General features: G+C 40.0%; 1 protein-coding gene across 2 annotated transcripts in view; it reads right to left on the bottom strand.

Moving 5' to 3' along the window:
• frrs1b (ferric-chelate reductase 1b) overlaps positions 1-20,535 on the bottom strand; it is a 57,384-nt gene that overhangs the window by 17,998 nt on the left and 18,851 nt on the right. For both annotated transcript variants that reach the window (XM_063065028.1, XM_063065029.1), the window contains 5 exons: positions 12,799-12,981; positions 11,200-11,298; positions 10,061-10,208; positions 5,534-5,647; positions 761-876 (listed from right to left, as the gene is read on the bottom strand). In XM_063065028.1, the coding sequence (XP_062921098.1) occupies positions 761-876; positions 5,534-5,647; positions 10,061-10,208; positions 11,200-11,298; positions 12,799-12,981 (660 nt within the window). The remainder of the gene's footprint in view (positions 1-760; positions 877-5,533; positions 5,648-10,060; positions 10,209-11,199; positions 11,299-12,798; positions 12,982-20,535) is intronic.

The raw sequence follows: 20,535 nt of genomic DNA, 5'->3' as shown, positions 1-20,535 counted from the left end.
CACACAGCCACTAGATTAATAATTACAGATGTATTAGGTATATCATGTTCATAGAGATTTTCAGTGGAGCCCAGGATGGAAAAGTCACAGACCTGGCATCTATAAATCAGATGCATCAGAAGTGAATTCATAGTCCAACTTCTTATAGAAATTTCAGTCTCTTGGGCCAGCTGGTGGCGGAACAACATCGGCACCAGACCTGGGAGCGGAGGTTCCCGGGTTCGAAACTAGTCGGGTCCGCCCCCGAGCATGCTTTCCATCCATGCCAGGTTGAGTGTTGAGACCGCAACTCGACCTCGTAAAACAAAGGGAAAATGCTGCGAAAATGTCTGTGTGGGGAGTGGCGCACCACACAGTCTCTCTCTCTCGCTCTGTGCCTTGTAAAAAGCCATAAAAAAATCCATCATCACAAACGCATGCACGCACACAAAGTCGCAGACACACAGACTCGTGGTCACACAGGTACATGCAAAAGGAAAGGTATTTCAGTCTCTTAAATACGATAGGGATAAATTTTGAACTTTATCAGCCAAGCATAAAGAGTAGTGCCTTGATGGGGAAATCCCTGCAAGACAGCCTAACAGTTACAGAAACTATCTGATTTTTCTTTCCACATTCACATTAGTGATTCACATACTGATGTGATCCTTATGGACAATCAACGCTCCTCAGATGCCTTCCAGGTGATGCTGAGTTCCCAGAAACTAAAACATTTGTGATCAACCAAGGCTAACGAAATGAAGCAACATTAACCACATACCAGAAACCAGATCTTTTTCCCAAACACTGTGGTAGATGGCCAGACAGATTTAAAGAATCGAGCTACGATAACACCAGTGTTGGCTGTTGTCACCCATGCAATGAACATTAATGATCCTAAGAAGAATAAATAAAAAATGAACTTATTATTGCCACAAGAATTTAATCTGAAAGGTCTTATCAAATTAAACTATCAAGAGACTCAATATTTCGTGTACCATTGCCCAGGAATCTTCAGTAATTTACTGAACATTACAAGCCTGTGAACAACACACACAAAATGCTGGAAGAACTCAGCAAGTCAGGCAGCACCGATAAAGAGGAAAAACCAGTCAATGTTTCAGACCAAGACCCTTCATCAGGACTGGAAAGGAAGGGGGAAGAAGCCATGATAAGAAGGCAAGGAGAGGGGAAGGCAAACAAACTGGGAGGTGATAGATAAATTTGTCATTCTGGTCTGTCATTAGTAAAATATTCCAAAAATTTTGTGGTTAAATCCGAAAATTGTGTTGTTTTTCAAATTCAGATTAAAATACCACTGGTTGTAAGGGAAAGATGATGAGGCCTAATTACAAGCGATGTGGATTATGCTAGTATAATAAAAGGGATCTGCAGACAAAGCCTTGAAGTAGAGACAAGGAATACAGTAGTGATGACACCAAAGTTTCAGGAATTACACTAGTTATGTTATAGTGTGCAACCACTTTTGTAATAGAAAACTGGATTTGCTGTTAGACCTATGGATAATTATTTTATTCTGAAATCAGGACCTAGCCTGTTGCATAATTAAGTGTTCCTATAGCCATTATCCTGTTATTAAAATGTAGTTTTACTGGGAATCTCGTCAACTGAGAATGGAAAAGCTATACCAAATTGATGCTCAGGTAGATCAGCTTTGACTGGGCTCCTGGTGCACACCAGAATTTTTTTTGAATAAGTCATCCATTACTTCAAACACTGACTCCATGTAGCTTTCAGTTTGCTCCTATATCACCAATGTCCAGTCAACTTGGTTCAGTTGACGTGATGTTAAGTGCTGGAATATATATATTGGCAACAGCAGCTCTCTAATACACCAGAGAAAATAATCACACTTCTCTCAACACCAAACTTACATGATGGAATCTTAGTGAATCCAAAAACCAGGGATCAGTGCAAAGCACTTCAACTCTGCAGTCAAGTACGGAGAGGAAAATGGAAATCGTGAACGACACCATATTGAATCGTGCTCGAGGACTAGTGATGTGGATAGGTGATGAAGGACACGTGTGGATTTTGGGCTGTCCCAGGTCAGTTGTGTCCTGGGATTAGATGTCCGTCTCAGCAGGAGGCAAGAGTTCCAGTGAGTCGGCGAGCTCGGAGTTAGTGTCCTGGAGTTCGGAGTTCCATCATCAACTTGTCCGGGGATCAGTACCGAAGAGCGAAGCTCAAATGTTGATCAGAAGTCCAGAAGTTGAAGCCCGATACCGGAAGACTTGAGACTGAAGGACTGGAGTCTTGTCCTGGGTTTGGAGGAATGTCGATGTGTGGGTGGGAGGGAGGAAAGCAACTTGCTTTGCTGTTGTTATTCTGTTACTTGCTGTGTTCTGTTTGGTGTGTCCTCTGTTGTTATGCTGAGCATTGTGAGCCTGCTACTGTATGTTGGCGCCACAATATATGGTAACACTTGCAGGATGCCCACAGTACATCCTTAGATTGTGTTGGCAGTTAACACAATTGATACATCTCAGTGAATGTTTTGAGGTATGTATGATAAATAAATTAATCTGAATCTGATCCAAATGATGCCTCACCAGTGCTTTATAAAGTCTCAACATTACATCCTTGCTTTTATGTTCTAGTCATATTGAAACAAATGCTAACATCACATTTACCTTTCTCACTAAAGACTCAACCTGCAAATTAACTTTTAGGGAATCCAGCACAAGGTCTCTCAAGTCCCTTTACACCTGTTATTTTTTGTGCTTTTTCTCCATTTGGAATATAGTCAACCCTTTCATTTCTTCCACCAAAGTGCATGACCACACATTCCTGACACTGTATTTCATCTGCCACTTCTTTGTCTATTCTCCTAATCTGTCTAAGTTCCTCTGTAGCCTCTCTACTTCCTCAAAACTACCTGCCCCTCCACCTATCATCATATTGTCTGCAAACTTTGCAACAAAGCCATCAATTCCATCATCCAAATCATCGACATATAACTTTAAAAGAATCGGTCACAACTAGACTCCCGTGGAACACCACTGATCACAGGCAGCCAACCATAAAAGGTTCACTTCATTCCTAGGAAGAGGTAAAGTCGACGTTTCGGGCTGAGACCCTTCGTCAGGACTAACTGAAGGAAGAGCTAGTAAGAGATTTGAAAGTGGGAGGAGGAGGGGGAGATCCACAATGATAGGAGAAAACAGGAGGGGGAGGGATGGAGCCAAGAGCTGTATAGGTGATAGGCAAAAGGGATATGAGAGGTTCATGGGACAGGAGGCCCAGGGAGAAAGAAAAGGGGGAGGGGGGGAAAAGCCCAGAGGATGGGCAAGAGGTATAGTGAGAGGAACAGAGGAAGAAGAAGGAGAGAGAGAGAGAGAGAGAGAGAGAGAGAGAGAAAGAATGTGTGTATATAAATAAATAATGGATGGGGTACGAGGGGGAGGTAGGGCATTAGTGAAAGTTTATCAGACCTGATGGCATGAACATTGACTTCTCAAACTTTAACAAGCTGCCATACATGAGGCTGCTTAATGAGCTATGAGCCCATTGTACAACAGGAAAGACTGTAGCATGGATAAAGCAGTGGCTGATAGTCAGGAGGAAAAAAGTGGGAATAAAGTGACGTAACCACGAGGAAATCTGCAGATGCTGGAATTTCAAGCAACACAGATAAAAGTTGCTGGTGAACGCAGCAGGCCAGGCAGCATCTCTAGGAAGAGGTACAGTCGACGTTTCGGGCTGAGACCCTTCATCTGAAACGTCGACGTACAGAGATTACTACCCTGAAGGTTCTGTTTCTCGGCTTTCTACCTTGCTCCCTAAAATCTCTCTTCAGGACCTCCTCAACTTGTTTACCTATTTCATTGGTGCCAATATGTACCAAGGCTGCTCGCTCTCATCCTTGAGAATGCTATGGACACGATCAGAGACATCCCTGATCTTGGCACCAGGGAAGCAACGTACCATCCAAATGTCTCTATCGCACCCACAGAACCTCGTCTCTGTTCCTCTGACTACGGGATCTCCTATCAACACTGCAGTCCTCTTCAATTCTCTGCTCTTCTGAGCCACAGCACCAGACTCAGTGCCAGAGACCCGGTCGTTGTGCTTCACCCCCGCGGCCGCCCCCCCCCCCCCCCCCAGTAGGTCATTCCTTCTCAATATTATCTAAAGTTTCACAATTATTATTGAGGGGAATGACCACAGGTGTACTCTGCACTGGCTGTGCAATTCCATTCCTTCTCCTGACAGTCACTCAGTTACCTGTCTCCTGCAATCGAGGAGTGACTACCTCCTTGTAGCTCCTGTCTATCACCTCCTCATTCTCCCATATGCATTGAAGGTCATCAAGCAACAGTTCCAGTTCCTTAATACATTCTCCCAGAAGCTGCAACGCCTGCTCCTGGGGCAGATGTGTTTACCTTGGAGACTCAGCGTCTCCCAGACTTCCCACATCCCACATACAGTACAAAACACTGCCCCTGGAGCCATTCCCATTACACTATGCACTAGTAAATGAGGAATGAACAAATAAGAACAGAGCGAGAGTAACTTACAAGACAATCTGTCTCACCCAAGCCTGAACCAGGTGAGCCAAAGCCACTCTAAAGATGGGCACACTCCAAAAGAATGGCCACTCCGCTTGCACTTGAATTATTCTTATGGGCCTTTTCCGATGAATCCATCTTGCTGATTGGTCACTCCTCGACTCAGAAAAAACTGCTGCCAACTCTGCCTTCAAAACCTTGATCACTGCCCTGATTAATAAGTAGCTCTTTACTCGCACGCCTAGTGTGGATTGTCCAACTCAGAGAAAACTGGCTCAAAGCTCTGCTTTTTAATTCTTGAACGCGGACCTGACTAAAACGAATCTCTTTTTATGCACCGCCGCTTGATGATTGGTCGCTCCTCAACTTAGAAAAACTGCCGCAAAACTTTGCCTTCAAAATCCTGGTCGCCGCCCTGATTAAAAAGTAGCTCTTTTCATGCACCCCTGGTGTGGATTGTCCAACTCAGAATTTTGTTATGCATTGACCAATTATTATCTCATCATTATTTGTCCATCAAATAGCAAATTAAAGAGTCATCATTAAAATTAAATAACTCCACCATAGACGGTCCCAAGCCCGGCTGCAAAAGGAGGGTTTGCGTGAGGCTAGCAACCCCATCCTATAAAAACGAAGAGCTGAAATGCCAACAGAAGCGCCAAAGACCCTAGTAGAGTGAGGATTTTTGAAGATGGGTTACACCTGGGGACAACTTAAAAGCCTGGCCCAGGAAAGAGGACTCTGATGAGTTGCTGTCAGCAGTATATGCCCCAGCAGGGGTGATGGGCTTAAATAAGTAATAAAACTAAATGCCCAATTAATAACTATGATGGACACACCCATCATACCCCAGATGTGTTCATGAATACCTAAGACTTCTATTTTTCAACCCTGTATATATTGTTGGGATCAAATCTGAAAGCTCAGGCAAACTTCATTTATATGATTATTATTCTATTATCAGTCACAGAGAATCTTTACCTTACAGAAAACAGAAGACAAAGTAACTGAGAGAAACTAACCATGAGCCTTAATGTATCCTGGAGACCGAGAACCCTTCAGTTCTTTCAGGGAACCATGCAGATGTACCTTCTCCTGCGAAATCAGTGGTTGCTGATGATGTTTATGAATTCTTCCTTTAATAATAAAAATAATAATAGTATTATTACACTTGTTAGGCAATTTACCAATAATTGAATACTTAGATATTTAATCATGTTCCGGGAATGGTTATAATGAATCTCATATGATAATAAAGAAACAATTAGCAATGGAACCTTTAGCTAAATGTGTCAGAGCACAAGGTAAACTTTAATTAAGAGAAAGTAAATATTATTATCTAAAGTTGAACATCAAGAAAACATCAGTTAAATAATTTAAAAACTGTTAAGACTAGTTTTCCATAGAACAATTGGGGAGCATCTTTTACAGAACACAGCCATTCCAACTAGATTATCAGATAATTACAGATAATCAGAAAACTGTTTAGTACTGCAATACATTTAAAAAATGCAAACAAACCTTTCTATCCTAGAGGCCAGTATATGCCTGCTCGTACCAATCTGCCCCCTCCAACCTTCATGTAATGGTATTAAAACAACATTCCGTTCCTTTATCATTTGTTTGTTTATTTGGCTTCCCCTTTGCTTCAACTCCTCCCTGTAGATGTTTCTGTATTCTAACTATATAATGAATAGAGATTTCTTCTGAAATAATTGTCGAATTTATTAGTGTCTACCTTCAGTTTATGGCTTCTTGCTTTGGTCTTGAGACCTTTTGCAAGTCACTTCTTTTTCTAAAGTAAATAAGCCACAACCTGTTTGACCTTTCTCCACAGATCTAATCTCAGTTCTACCACCATTTTAATAAATGTATTTTGTATCTTCTAGTGCTTTCATATCCTTTTAATATGGATGCCATTCTGTATTGTTCACAGGCTTACATGCATGTGGTCTGATGAAATTAATACACAACCTGGTGAGATATGCAGTTGCAACTAGGCTCAAATTTCCTCCATTTGGGAGAAGGGAGGAAGATTCAGGGGATTTTTCTTGACTGGCATCCAGTGGAAATCCCAGTTTGTGACAACTATTAGTACCACTGGACCCAGGCTTCCAAGGTTGAGAGAGTAGAGTGTGAATTTTTTCCACTTTATAATCTCTCCTGTACAGATTTCACTCTCATGCTCTAATACAGTGGATAACTGACACACTGCCGTGTCCAGTCGATTGACAGTAAATGAACAGAATCAGTGCAGACCTAATGCAGGTAATGGACTGCCTTCACGCAATTCTATCGATGATTACATCCTCCAAATCTTCATTTTCATTGTAATCTTCAAGATTGCCATATCTTCAATTTCTTCATAGATCCTATCTTGCTGAAAGAGTGAAATTGTTTCATTCTCACTTCTGTCCATTTCTGGCATCGCCAAGCCTCAATGCTTGAAATTGTAGTGAGCAAAACAGTTCTAAATTGTCTTGCTGCTTATTTCTCACCAACTATCAGTGACAAGAATCACTTTTGTATGAACACAAACACATGCAGCTAACATTATTTAAAAACTGCTTGCTCTAAGCATGGTGTAGTGTCTAACGGCCACACTGGTTCACGCAACTATTGCTAGTTAGAAACTGTTCAGGAACAGTCTCATGTCCCAATTAAATGGCATAGTGTCCCAAATAAACTAAGAAAATCGGATTTGATGAAATCTTTTCTTAAGGGACAGATAATTTCATACTCAGTAGGTTTAAGAAGGAAAACTAAGGCGGAGCTTTTACTGATTATTAATTGGATTAAAGAAATAGATAAAATTTATTCAATAATGCCTAGTGAAAATCTCTTTAAGGAAAGGGGGGAACTCTAAACACAGCATGATTTGCTTTTGACTTTTCCCATTGAACAGCAACTTTTTAAATCCAAAAGCCAATTTTATATACATGGAGATAAGTCAGGCAAATTATTAGCTGGTCAGTTAAAAGCAAATATGGCTAGAAGACAGATCCTGAAAATACGAAGACCTGATAGAACTGAAATGGTAGATCCTTATGAAATTAATGATATTTATGGATTTCTACTCTAATCTTCATAAATCTGAATTTTCAGACAATATTACTTTTATGAATAGATTTTTGCAAAAATTGAATATACCTAAAATTTCTATTCAAGATATGAATACATTAGATGCACCTATTAAACAAGAGGAAACAGCAAGGGCTATATCCTTTCTCCAACCAGCTAAGGCTCTGGGAGCGGATGGATATACAGTGGAATTTTATAAGACTTTCACTGATACACTTACACCTCATTTATGTCAAATTTTCACTGATTCTATATCCTCTGGGACTCTCCCGAAAACTTTTTATGAAGCTTCAAACACTTTAATTTCTAAAAAAGGATAAAGATTTATCTGAATGCACTTCCTATAGACCAATCTTTCTATTGAATGTGGATTTTAAAATTCTTTCTAAGATCTTGGCTAATAGACTTGAGAGTATTTTACCTACTGTTACTTCCAATGACCAAGCTGGATTTGATAAAAATAGATACTTACATTTTAACATTTGAAGATTATTAAACATTATTCACTCTTCTCCATCTAAAGAATCTGAATGTGTTGTTTCTCTTGATGCAGAGAAAGCCTTTGATAGGGTGGAGTGGTCTTACTTCTTTGAGGTTTTGGAAAGATTTAATTTTGGCTCGGGATTGATTTCTTGGATCAAATTGATCTATCATTCCCCCATGGCTGTGGTTATACCTAATAATCAAAAATCTCCCTATTTTAGATTATATAGGGGTACTTGGCAGGGATGTCCTCTTAGCCATTTATTATTTGACTTGGCTTTAGAACCCCTTGCTGTTGCTCTTAGAGGTTCTAATACTGTTCAGGGTATTAAGAGAGGGGACAAAATACACAAGGTTTTGTTATATGCAGATGACCTGTTAGTTTATATTTCAGATCCTAGGAAATCTATTCCTTCTATATTATCCATATTTTCTGAATTCAGTAGCTTTTCTGAGTATAAATTAAATTTACATAAAAGTGAGTTATTTCCTATTAATAATTAGTAATATTGAAGTGGCCACTTTAACTCATATGTTTTGGTCTTGTATAAAGCTAGATAACTTTTGGAGAGACGTTTTTAAAATGCAATCAAAAGTCTTGGATATGGATTTACAACCTAATTTACTTACGGCAATTGTTGGGATTATCCCATCGGAAGCAGGAAATATTACTGTTTCCGCTCAACGTATGATAGCCTTTTCGAATTTATTGGCTAGGAGAGCCATTTTATTGAAGTGGAAGGATTTTAATCCACTTACTGTCTTTTTTTGGCTTTCCTCCATTATGTCCTCTTTAAGTTTAGAGAAAATAATTAGTCCGGCATTTGATACATCCTTTAAATTTGAGCAAATATGGCAACCTTTTATTCTATATTTTCATTTGATTTGATTTATTACTATTCCAATTATTTTTTTTTTGAAGTTTTAGATTTGATCAGAAAGTCTTTCCTTTTTTCTTGGTTGTATCCTCCGAATGGACTGCCCAGTCCCCTTTCTTTTCTTTCTTTTTTTATTGCAGTGGGGGGTTTTCCCCTTCATTTTAAATTTAAAGTTTTTTTCCTCTCTTTATGAAGTGATAAGAGGAGAATTAGTTGTCTTTTCTATTATATATTGCATATTTGCTTATTACTATATATGATTATGATACTATCTATTTTATTTTTTGTTTACATTGTTGCTGATATATATATTTGAGATAGTTCTCCCCTTGTCTGTATATATAACCACCATAGAAACAGGCCATCTCAGCCCTTCTAGTCTGTGCCGAACGCTTACTCTCACCTAGTCTCACCAACTTGCACTCAGCCCATAACCCTCCATTCCTTTACTGTCCATATACCTATCCAATTTTTCTTTAAATGACAATATCGAACCTGCCTCTACCACAAATATATTTTCTCTAAATCAATAAAAAGATTAATAAAGAAGGAAAGAAAATCCTGGCTATTTTCCCGATTAATTTTTGTTCTTTAAGAGTTGTCCCAAATATGTGGGCTGCCCTGATTAACCCATGGACCAAGTAACTGGAATCCACAATATTATTTTCTATTTTACTTAAGGATACAGTACAGTAACAAGCCTTTCCTACACCATGTGACCAAATAATCTACTAACCCATACACCTTTAGAATGTGGAAGGAAACCTATACCGTCACTGGGAAAACGTACAAACTGCTTACGGACAGAAGCAGAATTCAATCAGCGTCACTGGCACTATAATAGCATGATGCTAACCGCTATGCTACCGCTCGAATTAGATGAATCATGTCTCCAGAGAAGAGAAGAAGAGAGTGTTTTTGTAAAACAAGGGAACGACCACTGTGTTCATCTCTGGAGATGGAATAATTTGGATGGCCCATGAAATATGGATGAAACCCAATATCACAATACGCTTACATAAATTGAAGCTGCTCTGGTCTCTCAGCGATATCATGCGCTAACTGTGCATGGTAAAGGTGTGCATTATCTGTAAATGGCAAACCCACCATTTTCTGTGTTCCCGTCTGCTAGAAAAATATAATATTTTCTGTCCAGGTCAAAACGGTCACTATATTCAGGGAGCCGTGTTTTCCTCCTGAATGAACACTGGGTCACCCCATCTTCTAACCTCCATGCCATGTCATAAATAGAAACCTGCCAAAAGAAATCATTGTTACAATTATTTCAAAGTTGAGCTATCTGTTGCCGTTGAATAGCATAAACAGAACATAAGAAAATGTTTTTAAAATCCAGTAAGAAGAGTTCATCACCTCATAAACATCATTATTTCTGGAATCCGGATCTAGTGTTATATCTTAAACTTCCATCTATTGAATCCTATTTTAGAAAAGTCTGGTTTAAAAGTAAAGGATGGGTGGATCATAAAATGACAATACACCATTGTTCAGGGTGAATGTCTTCCCCTTAATTTCTTTCTGATAAAAATCTCAGTGAGCTTTTGTCTGCCCTTCATCAATGTTTATGAATACCACATCCTCTTAAGCTTACTAATCAACCCTGAATCATTTATCTTTTCCACATTGTTCTTTCCCACGTCCACTGTTATTAGAACATAGAATATAGAACATTGCAGCACATTACAGGCCTTTCAGCCCACAATGTTGTACTGATCTTTCAACCTATTCCAAGGACAATCTAACCCTTTCCTCCTATGTAACCTTCCATTTTTCTATCATCCATGTGCCGATCTAAGAATTTATTGAACAGCACTAATGTATCAGTATCTATCACCACTCCTGGTAGGGTATTCTACACACTCACCACTCTCCGTGTACAGAACACAACCCTGACATTCTCCCCCATACATTCCTCCAATCACCTTAAAATTATGCCCCTCCCCATTTTTGCCATTTCCACACTGGGCAAAAGTCTCAGGCTACCCAATCAATCTACGCCCCTTATTATCCTGTACACCTCTATCAAGTCACCTCTCATCCTCTTTCACTCCAAAGAGAAAAGCCCTAGCTTATTCAACCTATCTTCATAAGTTAATGCAAACATAAGGTTTTCTAACTCTAGTCTTTGCTCAAGGCTAAGAAATTGTTATAAACTGGAGAAAACCCTACTCACCTTATAAGTGTACATAGCAAATTTGCAGTCAGAAGCCCCATTCGGGCTCACCTACCTGTGAATCCAATATTGGATGTGAGCGGCCAGTGGAATGGGCTGGATTGATCTGTACACTTCGATCATTAACAACACACAAGTAAACATCATCATCACCCTGAAACAGAAGATTTTAATTACGTAGAGATTCAAATTCAATACTAACAAATCAGCTTGCTGCATTTTTTATTGTGCATCTTGTTCTTTCACTGACAAAATTAAATAAAGCTTTAAGAATGGATTGCAGACGTGTTTGTCCTTAGCCTCCTTGTATACTGTTCTTTCCCATTAACAGTATATTTTAATATGCCCTTATTTTTATTATGATTGAAAACCCTAATAGGAAAGATTTTGAGGCCTCCTACCTGGCATTTTGCTCAGAATGGTGAAGAATATTTTTCCTCTATCAGTTCCACCAGCTTACATTAGGCAGTCATATACAGTGTGCCTGATATTCAATAACTGTCCTAGCAAAGAGGTTCCCAAAGATAAGTTGAAGGAGCATTAAGAAACAAAAGCTCACCTACAGGTTCCACAAAATCAGACAAACTCATTGTGTTCAACAGCTGTCTTACTAGAGACTGATGGATCCTTCCTGCTCTTTCTGGCCATACTATAGCATCGACTATTTCCAGTAGCAGCTTCCTTATGAAGCCAAGCTCCCAAATGCACTTCCTAGAAATGTTATCATGCATAAATATTTCAGGCAGATGACCAAAAACATGACCAGGCAGGTAGGTTTTATGGAGACACAAGAGATTTTGAAGATTCTGAAATTCCAGAGTAACACACACAAAAAGCTGGAGGAGCTTAGTTTTATGGAAAGGAATAAAGAGTCAACATTTCAGACTGAGACCCTTCATTAGGATTTAGGTTTTTTGAAGATTTTTAAAAGAATAGAAATGCAGAACGATCTGGGGAAGAAACACAGGATCTTGAGGATATTTGATGCTGAAGCTATGAGCACTAATAGTAGAGCAATTACATTGTAGATGCTCAAGAGGACAGATTTGCAGAAGTACAAATACCTCTAAGAGTTCTGTGACTGGAGGAAATTGCAGAAGTGAGGAGAAGTAAGGTCACAAAGGGGTTTGGTGAGAAGAGTGGCAAACTTTAAAACAAGGTATTACTTAATTAGGAACCAGTGTATGTTATATCAGAGGTGGCAGGTGAAGAAAGCTTGGTGAAGTTCAGGATATTGGCAGCGGGGTTTTGGATGATCCTAAGGTTATAGGAGGCCAGGAGTACACTGGAGAATATTTTCTGAAGCAAGAAAGGGTATAAATGAGAGGTGGAGAATGTGAGAGAATGAAAATAAGTGGGCTAATGTAGGTTTGTGTAAATGGGTGTTTTATGGTTGGTGCAGACTCGTTGATTTGAAAGGCCTGTTTCTATGTTTCTAAGAGGGTGAGCGAGGCAACAGTTGAGCTGAAAAGTGGTAGAGATGTATGCTTAAAGTTCGAGTAACCAATGCTGCTTTACGTTTTTGCATGGATTTAGTGCTGGCAACAAAAACAAATTCTCCTAAAGTGAATGGATTGATGGCACAGACTCTGGACTCTTAACAGCTAGCATAATCAATGTCATTACTTTTATCCAGGGCAATAATAGTACTCACCATCCATTTGTCATCAGACAGGGCAAATGATATGTACCCATTAGATGGTCCACTCAACTCAAAAAGTACAGAGGAGCCTTGTGGTGTAAACGAGAGGAAGAAGCACAATCTGTCGAGCTCAGGGTCACATCCGGTGGGGTTCCGCAGGCAGGATTTCTTATTACCACAGTCTGTAGCATTAACCTAACAACGTAAAAAGCTAAAATAGGCACTGAACCTTACCAATTCAATCTAACGATGCAAAGATTTTCAATTGCAAACTAGACGCTTGATTTAAAGAAGTAATCCATTTTGAAAAATACGTCTAGTAATTGTAGAACATATGAAATCACCTCAGAAACAGATTAAGTACCTAAAATCAACCACTTATGTGGCTTATTTAATCAGTGGTGGGAAATTAATTTATTTATTTATTTATTTATTATTATTGAGATACAGCGCAGAGGAGGTCCTTCTGGTCCTTCAAGCCACACTGCCTGGCAACTGCCGATTTAACGCTAGCCTAATCACGGGACAATTTACAATGACCAATTAACCTACCATTGGTATGTCTTTGGGTGCTGGGAGGAAACCGGAGCACCAGAAGGAAAGATATGCGGACATGGGGAGAACGTACAAACTCCTTACAGGCAGCAACGAGAATTGAACACCGGTCGCCTGAACTGTAAAGCATTGTGCTAACCATTATGCTACCATTCCAGTGATTGTGGAGAAACCTGTGGAAATTTCTTTACAAAGGATTTTGTTTGCTCTAGTATTAAAATTAATTTGGCTTCTTGGAAGAGAATAATTTCAGATGGCACAAGGGTGTTCACACTGCAAAAATAAAGTAAAAGCATCCGTTAGTCTTGTGAGACCATGGATCTGCACATGGAAAGTCTTCACTCTCCAGGGCGCAGGCCTGGGCAAGGTTGTATGGAAGACCAGCAGTTGCCCATGCTGCAAGTCTCCCCTCTCCACGACACCAATGTTGTCCAAGGGAGGGGCATTAGGACCCATACAGCTTGGCACCAGTGTCGTCACAGAGCACTGTGTGACTAAGTGCCTTGCTCAAGGACACAACACGTTCCTTCAGCTGGGACTCGAACTCACGACCTTCAGATTGCTAGTTGAATGCTTTAACCACTTGGCCACATGCCCATACACTATGATATTAAGGAATATCAGGAACTTATGACAAAGTCCACACTTTCCAAGCCTTACATGAAGCTGAAATATAGATGTGCTGGGCACCAGTCTTAGGAATCTCCTTCTGTGTATTTTCTCTTATCGTTGCTCTCTCAAGTCCTGCAGACCCCACTGCAGCTGCAACTCCCATTTTCCACTGGTTCCAGCCTAATTTCATCTTTCCATTATCCACTGGCCTGACACGTCACCACCTTACAGGTCATAGATTTGTCAACAGCAGAAGTTATTTTTCTGGCTTTTCCATCTAGACAGTAGTACTTATGTCAGGCTGCTATTCATTGGCTATAGCTCAGCATTCATCACAACCATCATATCCAAACTCATTATCAATCTTAAAGAAATACACACAAAATGCTGGAAGAACCCAGCAGGCCAGGCAGCATCTATGGAAAAAAGTACAGTCGACGTTTCAGGCCGAGACCCTTCAGCAGGACTGAAACCTTGACTGTACTTTTTTTCCATAGACGCTGCCTGGCCTGCTGAGCTTCTCCAGCATATTGTGTGTGTTGCCTGGATTTCCAGCATCTTCAGATTTTCTCTCCTTTATCAATCTTAAAGACATGAGCCTATGTAGCCTCAGTCTTTATTCTTTGGAGCGTAGAAGGTTGAGGGGGGATTTGATAGAGGTATTTAAAATTACGACGGGGATAGATAGAGTTGACGTGGATAGGCTTTTTCCATTGAGAGTAGGGGAGATTCAAACAAGAGGACATGAGTTGAGAGTTAAAGGGCAAAAGTTTAGGGGTAACATGAGGGGGAACTTCTTTACTCAGAGAGTGGTAGCTGTGTGGAACGAGCTTCAAGCTTAAGTGGTTGAAGCAGGTTCGATATTGTCATTTAAAGTTAAATTGGATAGCTATATGGACAGGAAAGGAATGGAGGGTTATGGGCTGAGTGCAGGTCCGTGGCACTAGATGAGAGTAAGCGTTTGGCATGGACTAGAAGGGCCGAGATAGCCTATTTCTGTGCTGTAATTGTTATATGGTTATATGGTTATATGTACTCCCTCTGCAACTGGACTGTCAACTTCCTCATCAGCAGATTTCAATTAATGAGGATTGGTAACAACATCTCATTGTTACTGACCATTAACATGGGTGCACCTCAAAACTATGTGTTTAGACCCTGCTCTACAATCTATAAGCAAATGATGCGGTTAAGCACAGCTCCAATGCCACATACAAATTTATTGATGACATCACTGTTACTGGACAAATCACAGATAGTGATGAGTCAGTGTACAGCAGTGAGGTAGGATACAAGAACCTCTCATTCAGCAACTGTAAAGCTAAGGATTGTTGGCTTCATCAAGGGGAAGGGAACGATTAGGCACCAGTCTACACTGGGAAATTGGCAGAGAATCATCAGTTTTTAATTCCTGGGCATTAGCTTATAGAAACATAGAAAATAGGTGCAGGAGTAGGCCATTCAGCCCTTCGAGCCTGTACTGCCATTTATTATGATCATGGCTGATCATCCAACTCAGAACCCTGCACCAGCCTTCCCTCCATACCCTCTGATCCCCCTAGCCACAAGGGCCATATCTAACTCCCTCTTTAATATAGCCAATGAACTGGCCTCAACTGTTTCCTGTGGCAGAGAATTCCGCAGATTCACCACTCTCTGTGTGAAGAAGTTTTTCCTCATCTCAGTCCTAAAAGGCTTCTCCTTTATCCTCAAACCGTGACCCCTCGTTCTGGACTTCCCCAACATCGGGAACAATCTTCCTGCATCTAGCCTGTCCAATCCCTTTAGGATTTTATACGTTTTAATCAGATCCCCCCTCAATCTTCTAAATTCCAACGAGTACAAGCCTAGTTCATCCAGTCTTTCTTCATATGAAAGTCCTGCCATCCCAGGAATCAATCTGGTGAACCTTCTTTGTACTCCCTCTATGACAAGGATGTCTTTCCTCAAATTAGGGGACCAAAACTGCACACAATACTCCAGGTGTGGTCTCACCAAGGCCTTGTACAACTGCAGTAGTACCTCCCTGCTCCTGTACTCAAATCCTCTCGCTATAAATGCCAGCATACCATTCGCCTTTTTCACCGCCTGCTGTACCTGAATGCCCACTTTCAATGACTGGTGTATAATGACACCCAGGTCTCGTTGCATCTCCCCTTTTCCTAATCGGCCACCATTCAGATAATAATCTGTTTTCCTATTTTTGCCACCAAAGTGGATAACTTCACATTTATCCACATTAAATTGCATCTGCCATGAATTTGCCCATTCACCCAACCTATCCAAGTCACCCTGCATCCTCTTAGCATCCTCCTCACAGCTAACACTGCCGCCCAGCTTCATGTCATCCGCAAACTTAGAGATGCTGCATTTAATTCCCTCATCCAAGTCATTAATATATATTGTAAACAACTGGGATCCCAGCGCTGAGCCTTGCGGTACCCCACTAGTCACTGCCTGCCATTCTGAAAAGGTCCCGTTTATTCCCACTCTTTGCTTCCTGTCTGCTAACCAATTCTCTATCCACCTCAATACCTTACCCCCAATACCATGAGCTTTAAGTTTGCACACTAATCTCCTGTGTGGGACCTTGTCAAAAGCCTTTTGAAATTCCAGATATACCACATCCACTGGTTCTCCCCTATCCACTCTACTAGTTACATCCTCAAAAAATTCTATGAGATTCGTCAGACATGATTTTCCTTTCACAAATCCATGCTGACTTTGTCCGATGATTTCACCGCTTTCCAAATGTGCTGTTATCACATCTTTGATAACTGACTCCAGCAGTTTCCCCACCACCGACGTTAGGCTAACCGGTCTGTAATTCCCCGGTTTCTCTCTCCCTCCTTTTTTAAAAATCGAATGACCTGTCCTGGGTCAAACATATAGATGCAATCATAAGACAAGTGTGGCAACATACTTTCTTCTTGTCACTGAACACTCAATCCAAACGTTTTCATATGTACCTTTGAAAGCATCCTGACTGGTTGTACATGGTCTTCTAAAGCAATTCGAATGCACATGAATGTTAGAAGCTGCAGACATTAGTAGACAGAGTAGACTCCACCCAATACTGGATCCGCTGCTTCAAGAAGGCAACATCCATCATCAAACTCTCCTCTCCTATCAGATTCCTTCTTCTCCAGCCCTTGACCTTTCCCACTCACCTAGCTTCTCCTATCATCTTCCAGCTAGACTCTACCACCCACCCCCCAAACACACTTTTTATTCTGGCATCTTTCCCCTTGCTTCTAAGTCCTGAAGAAGCGCCTTGGCCCAAAATATCGACTATCTATTCATTTCCATAGGTGCTACTTGACCTGCTGAGTTCCTCCAGCATTTTATGTGTGCTGCTATCATCAACAATCCTCATCAATGGACCATGCCATCTTTTCGCAGCCACTAACGGGAAGGAGGTATAGAGGCCTGAACTCCCCTCCACCATGGTCAAGGACAGGGGCAGAACAGTAGCAATAGAAATTAGCATTACGCTATTACAATGTCAGTGATCCAGGTTCAATTCCGCCGCTGTCCGTACAAAGTTTGTACATTCTCCAGTTTCCTCCTACATTCTAAAGACGTACGGGTCTGTACGTCAATTGTTCACAAAGATCTAATTGGGTGGTGCACTCATTAGGCCGAAAGGTACTGTTGCCATGTTTTACCTCAAAATTAAAAAAAAATAAAAGAACAGTTGCTTCCCTTCAAGCATTCATTTCTTGAAACAACCAGTACAACCTTAATCACTATAGTTTAGCAACACTATGGCAACTTTAATCACTTTCCACTAAAAAGACCTTTGTCTTACAATTGTGTTCTGTCTTGTAAAATTGTGAAAAGTTTATGTTTAAGTTTTTTTCTGGTGAAAGCTGCTTATACGAAACTCTGTGTCTGTGATGCTGCTGCAAGTAAGTTTTTCATTGCACCTGTGCATACTTGGACTTGTGCATATGACAATGAACTCATCTTCAACATGTGCAACATAAAAAACAAATTATATGGTCCACCATTTCTACGTCATTTACCATGCCTATCTATTCTAATTCCTCTTGTCTGCTTTAATTCCATATCCATCTGTCCTGCTCATTCAGGTACCTGTCAGGATGCCTTTTCAAAGTTGTTACCATTCCTGCCTCCTCCACCTTCTCTGGAAGCTCATTCCAGATAGATAGTAATTACCCCTTGAATCAAGCATTTAGCTGTTAGATCCTTTTTTTTACCTCCTCCCTGTAACTTTAAACCTATACCCTCTAGTTTTTGGCACTCATTCATGAAAAATAGACCCTGGCAATAGACATCATTTTATATACCTCTATCATGTCAACTTTCAGTCTCCTTTATTCCATGGTAAACAGACCCAGCCTTCTTATAATCCAAGGCTCCTATTCCTGACAACAGCTTTATTAATCTTCTCTGTGTCCCTAATTCAGTTACATCTTGCTGGTAGCTTGGCTATCAGAATTGCACACAATAATTCAACTGCAGCATAACCAATGTCATGTACAGCAATCTACTGGAGGGGTTAAGCAGCATTTGTGGGAGGAAAGGAATTGTCAGCATTTCAGGTTGACATCCTGCATGAAGGCAGTCTCTTGTGTCCCCACTATACATCTCCTCCTACAGATGTTGCTTGGCACACTGAACTTATCCAGCAGATTGTTTGTTGCTCCAGATTCCAGTATCTGCAGTCCTTTATGTCTCCTCTATGATATACAACTGTAACATCATTCCCAATTCTTGTACTCAAGACTTTAGCTGGTGAAATTTATTGTTTTAAAACCTCAGACCACAAGGCATAAGAGCAGAATTAGGCCATTCAGCCTATGGAGTCTGCTCCACCATTCCATCATGGCTAATTTATTATCCCTCTCATCTCCATTCTCCTGCATTTTTCCCATAACCTTTGATGCCTTTGATTAATCAAGAACTGATCAACCTCTGTCTTAAATATGTGTCGGACATACGATGATTGGCTTCCACGGCTGTCTGTGGCAATGAATTCCACAGGTTCATCAACCTCTGACTAAAGAAATTATTCCTCATTTCTGTTCCAAATGGACGTCCCTCAATTCTGAGACTGTGCCAGCTGGTCGTAAACTCACCCACTATAGGAAACTTTCTCTTGTAGCAGCAGTACTATAGATTACATAATAAATAATGAATATGAATAATTGGAAATCTCTTCCCAGAAACAGAAAAGTTCCTTGTGGCAATATAGGAACAGGTGGTTAACACAAAAAAAATCAAAAATACATCATAGAAGTCCAACTAATTCAAGGTGATAAATACAGAAAATGTCGAGAGAAACCAGAAACAATCCAACACATTACAGGATTCTGGAGTAGTTTAACTTAATCTGATTACTTACACAGGTACAATCAAGTGGCAAACATCATTCACCAAAATCTTGCTTTAAAATACAAACTCATAAAACAAACTATACCTGATCCACTTTTAGAATTAGAGTCAGAGTCCCACAAATTATATTACAATCAATCCATTATTACAGATGGGACAATTCATAATAACCATCCAGATATAATATTACAGGATAAACAAGCAATAACAACTTACTTAATAGATCTAGCCATTCCAAATACACACAACTTTCAGAATCAGTAAGTGAACAACACCTGCAATATGCTGAATTAAAAAAGTAAATTGAAAGACTATGGAACATGACCAGGGTTCCAATTACAATTACATTGTTCCAATAGTAATATCTACAACTGGTATCATCCCAAAGTCACTACACGACAGCATTGAATGATTAGGGCTACACAGCAATATTCATGTAAATCTCCAGAAAGCCACAATACTAAACACCACTGGAATAGTCCAGATCTCCTGAAGAGTAATATTCAACATTAAATGGTCAAGATTGTTTGTTTCCTATCAGAAAATTGCTTAAAATGCTCAACTACCAGAGATGGAAGTCACTATATATATAAAATATCCTGACTAAGAAATTGGAATCCATTTCATTTCTTGGAAATCTGACACAAACCCTTTATCTAAAATGCACCATTTTATGTAAAAATTTGTCTTTAGAAAGTAACTCAAGATTTTCAAAAGAACATGAACTAACTTGAATTAGTTGAATTCACATACGTAAGGAGTCAAAGTCTTTACGTTATGTCTCTGTCTGAAAGTGCAATGTGCAAATTATAGTAATAAAGAGTATGTACAGTAAGATATACAACAGAACAGTCAATATAGCTTAGAAATACAATTGTTTCAGTGTGAATTAATCAGCCTGATGGCCTGGTGGAAGAAGCTGTCCTGCCGCTTGTTGGTCCTGGCTTTAATGCTTGATGGTTACATAGATTTTACATTATTGGCTTCAAATAGATGCTTTTCTAAGTCTATAGGGCTTGAGGTTTCTAGTTTGATATACATATGCCTACACAAATTAAATAAATGTGAGAAGGATTCCCACAATATTAAGCCCATGAAATAAAGGTTTGCTTCTCATCTGGAAGGCCTGAGAATAAGTCAAATTCAGTAAATTATCCATTTGTCCACTATAAACATAAATGAATACTATTTTTACACATCCCATATCAACCCTTCATCTTG

This window comes from Mobula hypostoma, chromosome 12 (genome assembly GCF_963921235.1).
Source record: "Mobula hypostoma chromosome 12, sMobHyp1.1, whole genome shotgun sequence".
Taxonomy (NCBI): domain Eukaryota; kingdom Metazoa; phylum Chordata; class Chondrichthyes; order Myliobatiformes; family Myliobatidae; genus Mobula; species Mobula hypostoma.
The sequence above is the reverse complement of the archived record's forward strand: the minus strand, read 5'-3'. Positions and strand labels throughout refer to the sequence as shown.